At 40.6% G+C, this 16,701-nt stretch overlaps 1 protein-coding gene across 1 annotated transcript in view; it reads right to left on the bottom strand.

Annotated features, from left to right (window-relative positions):
- The window catches only part of DOCK4 (dedicator of cytokinesis 4), a 467,343-nt gene that overhangs the window by 270,567 nt on the left and 180,075 nt on the right, over positions 1-16,701 (bottom strand). The window contains exon 2 of the mRNA XM_052638395.1: positions 2,548-2,631. Coding sequence (XP_052494355.1) covers positions 2,548-2,631 — 84 coding nt within the window. The remainder of the gene's footprint in view (positions 1-2,547; positions 2,632-16,701) is intronic.

The following is a 16,701-nucleotide window of genomic DNA, read 5'->3' as shown; positions in this document are numbered from 1 at the left end:
GACCTCTTACAGCTTGTGAATTGCTTACAGCCCCCCAACTACGAGAGGCACAGAGCTTAAAGCATCTTAAGACACAGAGCCTTTTCTAAGAGCTAAAAATCATAATGGTGATGGGTTTCCACTGTTGACTCAATAATTGCCGCCAGACCTCCATATTCTTTATCTTTTAGGCACCTGGGAGGATGTTAATCAATGTAAACGGGATATGGAAAAAGATATATAGTAGTTTTGATGTTAGCAACACTAGACTTTTGAGTTAATTACTTTTCTCTTTGTTATATATCACTGCACTCCTCTTGTGTCCTTGCTATGTAAGAATGTAACTTTATTTAGTGCTTTCTGAGAATGGCACCAGACTTTGGGAAGATCAACACAAATAGGTCTTCTAGTTAACAAACCCTTATCAGAAAAAAGGCTGTAAAATGTTAATTGGCCCTTTTTGGCCAGAAGATGATGTAAATCACCTAAGACTTGTGTATACAATTAGGTGTGCAGAGAGAAAAGCCTGGTTTTGATAAGAGTCTAGCTGCTAACGCTGCATAACTTTGTGTTACCCATTGATCTCCATGTTTTATCAAAATTATAAAAGGCCTTCTGAACAATAGGGGCCAGAGCCAGTCGCTGGACTGGTTTCCTCCATGTCTCCTCTTTACTCTAATTTCAGGCTGAATTCCCATCTGGAGCGGGGCAGCTTACCATGTCTACTTGTCCCGGCTTTTGAGATCCACGCGAGGGGGAGCCCAAGGCGGGGCACCCCCGGATATTCAAGTGGGCACCGGTGGCCCAACGTAGATGGTGCAAGCTCCTTGTCTGGAACTTTACTGGCCTTCCCCGTAAGCCAAGTTATTCAGCCCTCTTTTCTCCACTTAATTTTCCTACTACACTATTTCTTCCTAATCTAATCTTATATTTCTATATGAATAAATAAATAAGTTCTCCTCACCAATGCTGTCCCCGCTTCGAATTCCCTGGATCCACCGGGGCTGGACCCCGGCAGTGTCTGACTCTTTGTGACCCCATGGATTGCAGCCCTCCAAACTCCTCTGTCCATGGAATTTTCCAAGAAAGAATACATGAGTGGGTTACCATTTTTTACTCCAGAAGCTAATATACAGCCTCCTATAAATGTATTATTTTCAACTTATTGTTTCTTCAACTATAGAAACCACTTTGCTTATTGGAAGAAATTGTTTTATCATAAAACCAATGTTCTATTGAATTGAATCTTTTTGATTAATTGAACTTTTAGAAAGAAGTATTTGAGTTTTGTATTTAAATATTTTTGTTCCTCATGAGTTTTCTTAAAAAAATATTTTGTAAAACACCATTTTACAATCAGCCTGGAAAAAGTAGAATGAATTGAGAATTGCAATCTATAATGTCAGGATTTATTAGATTCCTTAAAGACATCCACCCAAGAAATATATCCATTCTTAAATAATTATTTTAATAGTAACCAAAACTTCTTGAGAATTGCAAAAATGTCACAGTGAGGTCTCTGTCCAACTACACCATACAGAAAGATGTTTACATTACAAAACAGCTCCCATTAGCTGGTAAGTATATTTTCACCCATTCATAACAGATTTTATATTTATCTGTAAACAAAGTGGAAACAGACAAAATATATCTGGCAATGACAGAGAAAAACCTTATATTTTTAAATATATCAGTGACACTGGATAAAATAAATGTCCATGTATCACCACCATTTAATGACAGGCTCTAAATAAAAGTAATAGTTCTATTTGAGAGAACACAATTTTATCAATAATGAATCTTAATTTGATAGAGTCTTACCATATTATAAATTCCTAATAAGGACAATGTATTGAGAGGAAAATCATATCTTTGGATATGCTGATGGGACTTTACAATATGGCCATTTTGTTAAGAAAACAAAGTAGTCATTTTATCTGGGATCTTTTTAAGGACTAGCGTTTAAGGATGTTTTGTTACAAGGAACAGAAGCATTTGAGAACATACTAGGTTGATTTAATGAGGTACCTCTTATATAAACTAATCATACAAGTTCACCTAAGATTTCAAATGGAGGAAATAACTCCACTCCAAATTTGGGGGAGGTGAGGAGGAAGAGTTTATAAGACTAGAGCAGAGCTGGCCAGGGCAGGAGTCCCACCCCAAGGAATCTGGTTACGCAATCTTGTTTGAAGCATTTCTGCTCTGGACCTCTGTTTCTTTCTGTCCTGGGGAGCCCACCAGACTCTTGACATTCCAAGAAAGGCCCTCGAGTTAGGCCCTGAGTCATGAACTCTCAGAAATTCAACAGTCTCAATTGCATCTAGCGAATATAAATAAATAATATTAGGAAAAAATATAATCAGTTTAAAAATACCAAACAATGTTTTCCCATAAGCCAAACATTGAACATGCAAGAAAATAGTTTTGTAAAAAATGGTTCATTGTGACTAAGGGAAAATTCCGGAGATTAATAGAAGTATGAAAAGAATTTGTAAATTTTATGAGCTGCCCAAAGCTGAGGAGATCGTTTACCCAACTGCAAACGATCAATACTAGTCTACTTACCATCACACTTCTCCAGGATCTGAACTGTATCTCCAATTTCCAATGACAGACCATATGGCACAGTTCCTCGAAAACTGGCAATAACTGTAAGAAATGACACAGAATATATGGGGATGATCATGTCAGTAATGGCCAGTTACACTGCTTCCTATTGCATGTTACTGACCAGGAAAAATGAACGTGAGCAGGAAATACACACTGATAGTTAGAACTGGCTGTCATATTTTAACGTGACACCTTTCAGAAGAAAACCAAAGTTTACATACTTTGCTAACTGTTTGGTCAAACAAGTGTTATTAATACAAATTTCAAAGGTGTGATAGTTACTAAGATAGTAGACAAATTATCCACATCACTCAATAACATACGTAAACAAAGATACTGCCTGAAGAGTTGCGCAAGGAGTGTCCCTCTACCTCACTGCTACAATCACTCCCCATTTGGAAGCCCATCCCATGGTAGGGACTCAATAAATACGTGTTCAGTAATAAACGAGGACTATATGTCTTACTCATTAATAAGCTTAGTTGACCTTTCTGCTCTGCTGTCTTCAGGATATTTCTTTTCCATGCACCGTAAGGTCCTCAAGAGAAGGCACTATGTCCTCACTACTCACTGCTCACTGCTGTGTCCTCAGGGTCTAGCCCAGCACATGGTGTTAAAGCAGTCTTCTTCTCTGTAGTAATCAATGGTAATGGTTACTTCTCTCCCCTGGGTCTGAACACATGGCCAAAATGACAATTCCCACATGCCTTAGCTCTCAGATCATTTGAACTAGGGGAAGTAGGGGCACACAGAGAGGAGTCACCGTTTAGCCTTACCTAATGTTTACAGACTGACTGGTTTCTTAAACACGGTGCGGGGCTGGGCAGGACTGGGATATAATACCAGAGGTTAACCATCCCTAGGCAATTTGAGGGGTTAAGAGAGAATGAAGGACAGAGATTCTTCCCAGGAAATTAACACCTGAGTCATAAGAGAGACCAGGCTAGAAAGGAAAGAAAAGGACCTCAACACACAGAAAGAGAAGACACATTTCCTGTTAAATATTTCACATGCTGAAATCATCTTGCAAGTCACATCCAAAATATGATAGTAGATGCTTCGACCGCCTGATTTTTAAAAGCCCCCAACTTTGGAAGTGAATTTTACAATTTTCTATCTTTCAGATCGTAAGATTTAGAAACACCACCAATCCCCCAAGTAAATTATTGTTATTATTATTATTGTTATTGCTATGAATGTATTTTAAAAGCCTGAAGGAACACATGAATCTGTCAAAAATCAAAACATGCCAATAAGTAATGGGCTTTCAGAGAAGTCTAAAGCCATTTTATGATCTTAAAACAAAATTAGCAGTAGCAATCAAAACACAGGACAGAAAACATAGCCCAAAGTATATGAGACAGATAAAAATAACTACACAGTAACCAAGTTAAAACATTCTAGATAAGCATTAATCCATGATGTCATTTTCTAACTATAACCATAAATACCCTATGACCTCATGTTGATGGCCTCAACAGTGTTTGCTTGAAAAATAATCAAAGGTCTGTATCTTGACAGATTACTTCAAATAACTTTCAGGGACCTCTTCTTAAAAGGAATCAACAACCAAATAGACAGTAGATTGAGTACAATTTAAGACTCCAAAGCAAACTGACCCTCAGAATTGCCTTTTCACACTCATGAAGTTACCTTAACCTCTCACAGCCCTAGTGGTTCAGCCCTGCACTAACTGATGCTTCTCCTAGAGGTCTAAGTGTGTGGGTGCCCTAACTCAGCTCATTCTCCGAACACGAATGCCCGTGTTAACTCCCAGGCAGCCATAAACACCTCCCCTACTGCTGGTGGCTCTCTCCTACCCCATCACCTTCTTGAACATGGCAGTCCCACTCATTGGTTTCATTCTTCACCACCCCTTCACGCCACTGTGTTCTGAAATTGCTCTCTCCCTCACTGTCACCACATCCATGTTGCCTTTCAGGAGGCCATCCTCTCTTCTACCACTTCTCTCATACCTTCCAGCCTTCTGCTGTAGATCTACTTTCTTAGCCCTCTTTTCAAAAATTTACTTATTTTCAACTGGAGGATAGTTGCTTTACAATATTGTGTTGGTTTCCACCATACATCAGCATGAATCAGCCATAGGTATATACATGTCCCCTCCCTTTTGAACCTTCCTCCTACCTTCCTCCCCATCCCTTCCCTCTATGCAGTCACACAGCAAATTTTCACTATCTATTTTACCTAAGATAATGTATATTTTCCATGTTACTCTCTCAATTCGTCCCACCCTGTCCTTCCCCTACAGCATCCACAAGTCTCTTCTCTATGTCTGCATCTCCACTGCAGCCCTGCCAATAGGTTCATCAATACCATCTTTCTATACTTCATATATATGCATTTATATCCGAGTTAGCTTTCTTCTTAAATGCTGATGTCAAACAGGCTGGGTGTACGGACTTCCCTGGTGGTCCAGTGGTTAAGACTTCAAGCTTGAACTGCAGGGAACACGAGTTCCATCCCTGGTTGGAGAACTAAGACCCCACATGCTGAGTGGCCAAAAACAAACAGACAAACAAAAAGGCTGGGTGTAGGAAGAGAACATCAAACTTGGTATCATGAGATATGGGTATGAGCCCAGATCTGACCACTTATTAGCTGTGTGATTTGGCCCAAGATCCTAATCTCTCAAGAGTCTCCAATACCTCCTCAGGAAAATGGGGTCAATGATAAAGAACCTGCAAAAGGTAGTAAAGGATTAAATAAGGCTTCTCAGAGCAGACTTTCTTGATATACATCCTCTCACCCCAATTCCATGTGCTCATAGCACCATATACCACTTAACCAGCCTCCCTTATTTGTGCAAGTTTTGGAAGGATGTCTCCTACAACAGACTGAAAATTCCATGGATATAAGAACTAGGTAGGTTTCAGTTCCCAGTTGTCTATATAATTCAGTATAGAGCCTGGCACACAAATTGAGCTCGGTAAATAATCACCGAGGGAATGAATGAGGGCAGAGCCATTCCTGTTAAGTGTTCTGGTCTTAGGCAGTCAGGTTCCTTTATTACGGGCAATTCTATTTTAAGAGGGCACACAAAATTCTAAGAACCAAACTATATTACCTGTGAAAACTCATTCTTTCACAGGAAATGTTTAAAACTGGGATGACAGGTTGTCTGGGTCATAACTGCGCATCATCTCATTTCTTATCCAAGGAGTCTATGTGGGTGAATTCTGACTTCACTCTTCACCTATATAATATCTGATAACTATTAAAGGTGAGCGATTATGTTCTTCAGTCTCATTGAGCTTCAGATGCCTCCTCTATAAAAGAAGGAGTTGAACAAGGTGAACTGAAAGGTCCCTGCCAGCCTGCAATTCTGAGAGTCTGGAAGAAGTCTTTCAGCTCAGCACTGACAGGGTATAATATATAAATGAAGCACTCTGTCCCCAAACCAGCCTTGCTTCGGTTTTAGTCACTGCCTGAGTTCTGAAAGAATGGACATTGGTCCCCACCGTCTGACAAAGCAGAAGGGAAGGTCTGCTCTCAGCATCTCCTACAAAGTCCTTTACCACTGCACTCCCGTTACTTTCCAGGCTCCCATCCCACCTACCTCTCCACACAATGCCCTCCACACTACCATACCCAAATCCCCATCAGGCTCTTTCATGCAGAACTCAATGCCTTTATACGTATTATCCCCCTTGGGGGCAGTTGCCTTCCCCACCTCTTCTACACAGGAACTGCAAAATAGCCTGAGTTGAAGGTCTAGCTCCAAGGTTAACTCTTTGAATTTCCTGATGCTACCCTTTCTCTTTCCCCATCCTTGGACCCAAATGAAATCAATATTCTTTTATCTATGCTCCAAGGGGACCATGACCATATCTTAAATCACGCAAGGTATCATATACACTTGACTTATCTTTGTCTTTCTACTTGAAAACTTGAATTGTTTCGAATTCCTCTTCCACACACTAGCATAGGATTATGTTAGTGCATGAACAGAGAATGAATAAACACACGGAATGAATGAATGAAGCCACTGAAAAATGGTACCCAAGTTTTAACAGTCAAGAGAATGTCAAAGGCACCGCTCCTAACTTAAAACGTCTAAAATATATTAAACCACAGATCACATTGGAGAGTAACACTTTTTAAAGATATAGTTCAAGGCAGGACTTTGATCTTTACCTTCTAAAATGGCTAGCCATTTTCAGTCTTTGAATTATGCAAGTAATTCTACCTTGCAATGTACTAAGTTCATGAATGGATGGATAAATGCTATTTTATTTATGCTTCAGGTTATGCAATTGAAAGGGGAAGGCAGTTCTAGGCCAAAGAGCAAAAGATCTGAAAGCATGATTGACTCGTGTTTACTAATGGTAGCATATATTGTATCATAAAGGAAGGAAAACTGGTTTCGCAAAGCAAAGATTCAAAGAAAACTCAGGCATTCATGAAATCTCAATCTGCATTTCTATCAGATGCACTTGAAACATATGCAATGCTTAGATTCTACTCTGGATACAACTTTTCAAGTAAGCCCCCAAATCCTCCAAGCATTTTTGCATGAAACAAGTCTATAGTTGAAAATGCATATTGCCACCAGTTGTTATAAACTAGCTCTGTCTTCAAATGAAAGTCTTCTTATCCTATCTTTCCAGGGGCATCCCAATAATATTTGGGTTTACTGAACATGACCACATACTGTCTTGATTCCCTTATTTTCTTATAAATTGAAAAAGAGCTACAGAAAAGATCACAGAGAATGAATGCTTCATAGAGCTGGAAATACAAAGGTCCAATGCTATTGTTTCAGTCCTAAGGATCCTGAGAATACAGTTTTAAACAGACATAAAAACTACTGTATGGTATTGTTTTAATCTCTGCTCATTTGCTACTATATAGAAATTTATTTGGATTAACAAATATGTATATAAACATAGCTTATGTTCCAGTCTTTTAAAATTATATGTGGGGAACTCCTTGGCATTCCAACACCACTTCATGCTTCTAATGCATGGGGCACAGGTTCGATCCCTGGTCAGGGTACTAAGATCCTGCATGCCACGTGGTATGGCCAACCTCCACCACCCCCCTGCAAAAAAAAAAAAACAAAAAACTAGCTAAAATTATGTGTGTAAGCTGAAAGTGTTAATTAAATGTATAGCTTAAGCACCTTGAAAATCAGAAACAGTTGCCTCTTATCACATATTATTCCTTTACAGAATATCAGTTTAGTATCTAGTGACTTTACTAAAAATTAAGTGGTTTTGAAAAGCATCCTATCTGTAAGTCACCAGTGTTTTCTATGAAGACTGAAAAAAAGCAAAATCGTGCTGTGAAGCAGGAACTTATTTCTCAGTTTCAGTGACATTGCTTGCTCTTGTAAAGAACAAATTCATACTTTAAACTTTTAAACTTAGTATGGAGCAATTCAATCACAGAGTTGTGACTTTTAAAAGCAAAAACGGAAACAAATTATAAAAACTACTAGAAGACAATCATGTAGCCCTGCATCACAGATGATACCATATTCACCATCGTGATCAAAATAATATTGATGACGATGCTACACGCCACAGTTCGAGTCAAGCCTGGCAAACACTGCCCTTGCCCCTTATGGGTTGACAATCTAAGACGAACGGAACATAATGTGGGGAAAAAAAAATTATGAAATGTTTTGTTCCTTGTGACACAAAGGAAGGCAACTCATCCCTCAAAGTCAAAGTTTTGGCTTCATCTTTCTGATAAAAGGATTTCCAACTCAGAAACAGGTTGTGGTCTGAAAGGTCATTTGGAAGTTATTTACAACACAGAACACGATGGATGCTATTGTTCTCGAGTTCTGAAACTATCCCATGGAATCCCATTTAACACAAAATAAATGAAACTCCTGGTTTTCACAACAGAAATGAGCTATAACTGCACCAGAAATTAAATAAACATTTTTATGGGAGTAGCTGTAAAATTCTGAATGCTGGTACTTGAAGCATGTCAGCAACAGTGAGAAGGCAGTGACAGAAGCAGGGCTTTGTAAAGGAACTCAGAGGACATTTAAAACCGGTTCTTTCCATGTTCACGTGCATTTCATACTACATTTCACTCTGGTTTGTCACGAATGTATATCTACATTCAGGTTTATCAGCTTTATGAGTATCATTGTGTGTGCTGGGGGCACGCACAAATGGAAAAAAGCGGGGAGGAAAAGGTAGAATTTCTGAAGGGTCAGAAGATTTTTTTTTGGATAAGAGCTGGAGGACACAGTGAAAAGGGAAAGGGGATTAAGCAGAACTAAATTCTTTTTTCAGGGATTTTACTTCATAAAATAGGAAAACAGTGGAAGAAGAGGACAAGGGTTCATCTCCTCTGCACATGCACAAAATTCTCCCGTAGGGAAAGATAAAATACGATGGGGAAATCCAAGCTAATAGTCTTATCAAAGACACCACCTTATTTTTTAAAGAGCTGTCTGGATAGGCCTTGAGGGAAGATGAAATGGAAGTCATCTGGAGATTTCTATTGGTATGATCACAAGTGCAGGACAGAACTGTCTTTGTCCCATAGCCCCTTAACATCTTTCCCCTCCATGAGATGAAGTTAAGACCAAAGGGGTCATTTCTACCTTCAAGGGACTCCCAGCTGGCCATCAGTGTGACAGCAGAGCCGTGGGAGCAGGCGGTCTAGAAAGACTAGAAAAAAAATTTCAAAGGAAACGTGGGAGGGGGCAATGGGATGCCTGCTCCTGAATATGGCTTTGATGCTGAAAACGAACTCCATAGGAAAATCAAAGGAAGGCTCACTATGCTCCAGCTTCTCGTCCTCATAATTACCATGCATTTGAGATCAGTTCCATTCTGTCTATGCAGGCAGGCCTGTGGGGCAGACATATACACATGGACCAACAGGACTTCATTCTTATGCCACGGGTACCATGGTCAGGCCTTCAGAGAGGTCACAGAACTCTCTCGGGCCTAAGTGACTTTGAAAAATCAGAATGTGGAATAAAATGTATTCATTTCTGACATTTGACAAGTGCTACTTGAAAATATACTGCTGTCCTTGACTGTTAAGAGGACATTTCTACCAACTGCAGAACTCCATTCTGCCTAAACCACTGCCCTCTGGACTCCAGGCAAACAAAGTAAGGTCATGGTGCGGCCACACCAAGACCCCTCTTCAGAAATGGATGACATATTCTCCCAGCTGCCGAGAGCATTAGGGCAGTCAAGGGGCAGCGTTCTAGGGTTGCCTCAGCTGAAGAGAGCTGACTTGCCCGAGGCCATGTCCTCTTCCCAGGTGGCCTGCGCCCAGTGACCTTGAGGGCCAGGCCCTCCTGCTGCAACTCTGAAGGGCCACTCCAGCTGAAGTTGACAAAGGCTGTCGCTGGGCCCACCTCACAGGTGATGTGTTCTCTCTGCCCAGTCCTACTTCTCCCCTGTTCCTTCCACTGGCGTGACACCTAAGAACACTCTCTGATACACACCCTGCAGCTCATCTCTGCATCTCAGAGTCTGCTTTCTGGGGAGGCCAACCTGCTCCAAGCTTACAGTGTCCTGTGTTCAGAACCGACTCCTTGCCATATCCATTTTCAAGGGAGAAGGAAAGTAGCCTTGTTGAAATACTATCTGGTGGTTTTGCTAAGTTCTTTGTTTATTATTTCTGATCTTCTATGATGGGGGTGTTTCTATTCCCATTTTAGAGATAAAGAAGAGGAAAGAGGCCAACAAGGGAATGAGTGAACATCAGGAGGCTACTGCTCCACACAAAGATTTATTTGAAGACACTGTCACTGTGGCAGGAAAGGAACCCATTTTTATTCCCCAAAGAGTCATAAACATACTCTTCCCCTTGGTTTTAATGTTGCAAAGGCACTTTCCTAAGTAGCTACAAGAACAGCTGAAGGTCAAACAGTAAAATTCTGAACTGATGACTGCATCCACCCATCAGTACTTCTAAAAACAACTTTCAGATGATAGAAAAGGTTATGGTTTTGGTCAGCTGCCAGTCAAAAGGAGCATCTTGGAAAACACAGAGTTTAAACAATTATCTCAGAAGTATCTCAGCACCAAGGAAAAGGAGACAATAATGAAAGCTCACAGTACTGCTTTTTTGGGGGAGGGGGCAGGGGGTGCACAACATGGGGAATCATAGTAGCCAACCAGGGATTGAATCTGTTCCCCTTGGACTGGAAGTGCAGAGTCTGGATCACCAGGGAGGTCCCCTAAGGGGACAATACTGAATAGGGAGATGAAGGACCTGGGTTTAGCTCCACTACTTACGAACCATGCAGTCTTGAGTCCTATTATTTGCAGGCAGAATGACATCACCTGCCCGGACTAGCTCCCAGAAATGTCATGAGGATCAAACAAATGTATGAGAACTGGATTTGTAACCCTATAAATGTAAGTAAATACGGGGTATTCTTTTTTTCATAGTCACTGTTAACTGGAAGCTTGGAGACTAGGTCTGAATCTGTAACAGACAAAAATAATGTTTCCATTCACAATCATTAAATTAAAAACCCTTGCTTCATTTTGTGATTACAGATTCTCAGAAACCACTTTTAACAAGTTATACTTAGAAAGATTCAGGTTCAACTGCTCCAGAGGGGAAAGAAGGCTGGTACTATTGCTTTTTCTGATAAAACAGGAAAGCATCTTTGGCAAATGAGACAGATTAAAAAAAAAAAAAAAAGAAAGTAACAGGGTTAAGAAAGATTTTCCTAAAATGCTGAAGCAGAGATAGGAAGGGAAGAAGATTCAGCTTTTAATACACAATCTGCCAAATAGTGCATTATTTGTCCTAGGAATACCAGACAGCATCAGGAGTAAAAATTACAATGCAGACTTCATGCCACAGAAAATAATAACTGCTTTCCCCACACTCCAAGGGAGAAATTTTCACTAAGAAGTAAAATACCATTTCCCAAGCAAACATATTAAATCTGCCACCAAATATTTGGTTTAAAAAATGTATATATAAAATGTATAGACATGTATATAAATAGTTATATAAAATATATTTCCTCTCCCAATGTGTGATGGTTAATGCTAAAATTATATCCTTTAAGAGAATTTTTGAAACACAGGATTAAGTTTCAACACTGTTTTTTTATTTAATATTTTGCTATAAGGGAAGAGAAAAAAAACAAAACCCTGTTACATCTTTCTGTGCTCTGTTCTGATTTCTCATTCCAAGTGCTAAATACTCAAAGTCACAAAATGGCACATAAGAACTCAAGTGGTACATCTGGGCCTAGCCATCTAGCCATCTCACCCTCTCCGCCTGCACCAGAGGGACTCACAGGTCACCCCCAAATGTGTGTGCTTAGTCGTTCAGTTCGTGGCCAACTGTTTGTGACCCCATGGACTGTGGCCCACTAGGCTCCTCTGTTCATGGGGATTCTCCAGGCAAGAATATACTAGAGTAAGTTGCCATGTCCTCCTCCCAGCAATTTTCCCAACCAGGGATTGAACCCAGGTCTCCCGCATTGCAGGCGAATTCTTTACCAGCTGAGCTACCTCCAAATGGGGAGAGGTCAATCTGTTCTTACAGGCTCTTCTAATCTTCTCTCCAACTAAACAGTCAGTTCTGTCTCATTTGGTTATTTGTCTGGCTCACACAATAAAGCACTCTAATTTTCTTTTTCCACTGCTGCTGCTGCTGCTAAGTCACTTCAGTCATGTTCGACTCTGTGCGACCCCATAGACAGCAGCCCACAGGCTCCCCTATCCCTGGGATTCTCCAGGCAAGAACACTGGAGGGGGTTGCCATTTCCTTCTCCAACGCATGAAAGTGAAAAGTGAAAGTGAAGTCGCTCAGTCGTGTCCGACTCTTAGCAATTCCATGGACTGCAGCCCACCAGGCTCCTCCGTCCATGGGATTTTCCAGGCAAGAAGACTGGAGTCGGGTGCCATTGTTTTCTTCCACAGGGTTTTCTTTTTGCAACCTGAATTTGACTTCCATTCCCAATACTCACCTCTCAAGAGGTCCACTGGGATATTACCTGCAAACCATGTAACTTCCACCAGAAGAGAACCAATCCCACGTTCTTATACTTTATTACTCCCTCTTCTCCTTTGATGAATAAGCCAATTTCCAATTTTGAGCAAACACTAGTTCTGACTTGTTTTGACCACTGAAAATCAGTCAAAAGCAATTTCTCTAGAAAATGGGAAGCCAATGAACAGGTCAATGGAGAAAAAGAACAAAGTTCACAGTTCCCTAGGAATCTGGTGCCTGCATACTTTTCTAACCTCAGCCTTTATAAACCAGAGTCAACAGTTACACTGAACCTGTTAGCTGAGTCTTAGCAGGTGCTGTAAATGCTTCTCACTATAGTTGGATCCCCTTTTGCCTGTTTCCAACAGATATTCTTCAAATCACCTCCAGCCTCCTTGACTCCATGGTACCCCTCCCATTTACATCTCTCTAACACTTAACTATATCCAGCATCTCCAGGTCTGCGATCCCCTTAAGCTCCCAACACCACCCAGTGGCTACTCAATAAATACTATAGAGTTTACTCCTTCATTCACCTTCTATGTGCCAGCACTGTGGCCAGAACTGGAAAGACAATGGTGAAGGAAACACCTTACATCTGCTTGGGGCTTCCCTTGTGGCTCAGATGGTAAAGAATCTGCTTGCAATGAGGGAGAGCTGGCTTTGATCCTTGGGTTGAGAAGATCCCCTGGAGAAGGGAAAGGCTGCCCACTCCAGTATTCTGGCCTGGAGAATTCCATGGACTGTATAGTCCATGGGGTCACAAAGAGTCAGACATGACTGAGTGACTTTCACTTCACTTCACCTAGTTCACAAGTTATGAGAAAGAATGTTTCCCACATCTTTTCGTTCCTAAAAAATTCAACACTGAATTTTATATTTCCAGTGATTTATTAATTGCAAAATTGTTTTTATACAAAACCAAATTTATAATTCTATCATTCTTGTGTGGAAGAAAAAATTAAGTCTATTGTCCATTTTCTTAACTTTCAATTTTTAAATTGCAGATTTATATAAAAAAAACTATGAAAATAGTATAAAAATTGACTCAGCCTTCAGTTAGTTTCAGAAAATGTTAAGATATTAAATAAAGCACACTTGCCAAAACCAGGGCTTCCCTCATAGCTCAGTTGGTAAAGAAGCTGCCTGCAATGCAGGAGACCCCAATTTGATTCCTGGGTTGGGAAGATCCCCTGGAGAAAGGATAGGGTACCCACTCCAGTATTCCTGGGTTTCCGTTGTGGCTCAACTGGTAAAGAATCTGCCTGCAATGCCAGGAGACCTGGGTTTGATTCCTGGGTTCAGAAGATCCTCTGGAGAAGGGAAAGGCTACCCACTCCATTATTCTGGCCTGGAGAATTCCATGGGCTGTATAGCCCGTGGGGTCACAAAGAGTCGAACACAAGTGAGTGACTTTCACTTTCACTCACTTGCCAAAACCAAGAAATTAATGTTGATATAATATTCTTAACTATCCTACAGATCATATGCAGATTTTCCCAACTGTCCAACCAATGTCCTTTGGTTAAGGGTTCAATCTTGGATTCCACATTACATTCAGTTGCTTTATTTCTTTAGCCTTCTCTCATTTAACGGGTTCTCAGTCTTTGTCTTTCATGACCTTGATGCGTTCCAGAATACTGTCCAACTATTTTGCAGAAAATCTCTGGATTTAGTTTTGTCTGATGTTTCCTCCTGATTAAGTGTAGGTATGCACTCATGCAAAGAGTTGACTCATTGGAAAAGACTCTGCTACTGGGAGGGATTGGGGGCAGGAGGAGAAGGGGACGACCCAGGATGAGATGGCTGGATGGCATCACGGACTCGACGGACATGAATCTGAGTGAACTCCAGGAGTTGGTGATGGACAGGGAGGCCTGGAGTGCTGTGATTCATGGGTCGCAAAGAGTCGGACACGACTGAGCAACTGAACTGAACTGAACTGATGCAATTTTGGCAAGAACACCACAGAAGTGATGACATGTACCTGCTCGGTGTACCTTACCAGAAGATATACGATGGCAATGTGTCTCATTGCTGGTGATGTTAACCTTGATCACTTGGTTAAGGTGGTTTCTCCACTGTAGAGTTACTACCTTTTTCTTTGCAATTAACTATAGTATCTTGTGGGGACATACTTTGAGATTATGCAAATATACCCTCTTTTTCACCGTATTTTATAGCATCCATTGATGATTCTTGTCTGGAACCCTAGCAAATTTAACTCTGGTGTTTTTTCATAGGGTTATCCAGACACAACTGGTTTATTTCAATTGCAGTTAAAACCTATAATGCGTCCATGTTGAAGCTGGCACAACATCCTGACTTCAGCCATGATGCCTTGATTTCCTAAGCAGAAAGCGTAGAATTATCACCATATTACCATAGGTATTCCTGACATGACCTACTCATCATATCAAATAAAATCTCAACCATAACATTTCATTCATTTCAGAAAGTGAACAGACTTAACATTTCTGCTTAATTTTCAGTATACTACTTGGTCTCCTTAAGTACTTCTTTCTTAACCAAAGAATGGATATGTGCATTTAGTAAAAGATAGCTTTTGAACTATTTCAGCTGATTTTCAAGAAAGATTGAATGGGCTTGTCATTAACTATAATCGTTCACAGGTTTGAATTAAGCCTTTCAGTCTTTACTTATAGGTCACTGATAGGGAACTGTGGGAAAATCTTCAATTTCTTTTATTTCAGTGAGAGAATCTAGTCTTCTGTGATGGCTAATTTTATGTGTCAACTTGACTGGGACATACAGTCAAAGCATCATTTGTGGGTGTGCCTGTGAGGGTGTTTCTGGAAGAGATTAGCATTTGAATAGGTGGGCTGAGTAAAGTAGACTACCTTCTCCAAGATGGGTAAACATCATCCAACCTGCTGGAGGGCCTGAATACAACAAAAAGGTAGGAGGAGGAATTTGAGTTCTCTGCCTGTTTGAGCTGGGACCTCAAATTTCTCTTATCCTGCTTAGGACTTAAGTCATTGGCCCTCCAGTTCTCACAACATCATCACTGGCTTTCCTGGGTCTCTGCTACTATAATCATGAGATAATTCTTTATAGGAAGTCATATACATACATAAATATATCCATATACTTCTGCACATGTATATGTATGTATCTTATAGGGGCTTCCCTGTCTACAATCTGTCTGCAATGCAGGAGACACAGGTTTAATCCCCGGATCAGGAAGATCTCCTGGAGAAGGGAATGCCTACCCACTCCAGAATTCTTGCCTAGAAAATTCCATGGACAGAGGAGCCTGGAAGGCTACAGTTCATGGGTTTGCAACAGGGTCAGACACAATTGAGCCACTGAACAATATCATGTACGTATTCTCTGGAGAACCCCGACCTGATACATCCTCCTAATGACTCTGTACAATAATACTGATTTTAAACTAAAGTCTTAGGTTTTACTGATGTTCCCAACAGCTCCTTAAGTTATTAATTCTGGCATACTATATTAGAACTGATGATAAAAATCTTAAACTAAGATATTGACTACAAACTAGAATGTCTAACTTATAAGTGATTTGTGTTCTGAAAATTTTATAAAGCTGGTTATTTAAAGTGAATGGATTCTCAAGCTACCATGTAATAGTCTATTTGATTGATAAAGCAACTGAAACAATCATTCCACATGCAATGAAACTTCAGGGATGGGAGGGGTTTATAATCTGGGAGACACACTATGCGCAGAGGTAGAGAGGTACTGGTTAATGTGGAGAGAGAGTGGGTATACTCTTAATTCCTTCCCAGTAGCATAATTCTCACCCTGGACTCCTATAAAACCCCATGCATGGGGAGCACCACCATACTTCAACTCTGCAGTGACCTGGTGATCCATCTACACCCCTCCGCACCCTCAATACAGACTATAGTTATGAATCCATCTTGGCCTTCCTTCATTATTTCCTTTTCTCCAGCGAAACACAGCTGTATTAGAATATCTCGTTCAACCTCTCTCCCACCCTTATCCACAGGGCAGACTCAGTAGCCATCTGACCAGTGAGACAGGAAGGAGTGAACGTCCAAGTCCTCTGGAATCTAGCAAGAGCCCAGCCCAATCATTCTTTAGACTTACAGTATTAGAACTGGAAGGACTTTACAGGAGTAATGACAT

The sequence above is a fragment of the Budorcas taxicolor genome, chromosome 4 (genome assembly GCF_023091745.1).
Source record: "Budorcas taxicolor isolate Tak-1 chromosome 4, Takin1.1, whole genome shotgun sequence".
Taxonomy (NCBI): domain Eukaryota; kingdom Metazoa; phylum Chordata; class Mammalia; order Artiodactyla; family Bovidae; genus Budorcas; species Budorcas taxicolor.
This window is presented reverse-complemented; position numbering and strand designations above follow the sequence as displayed.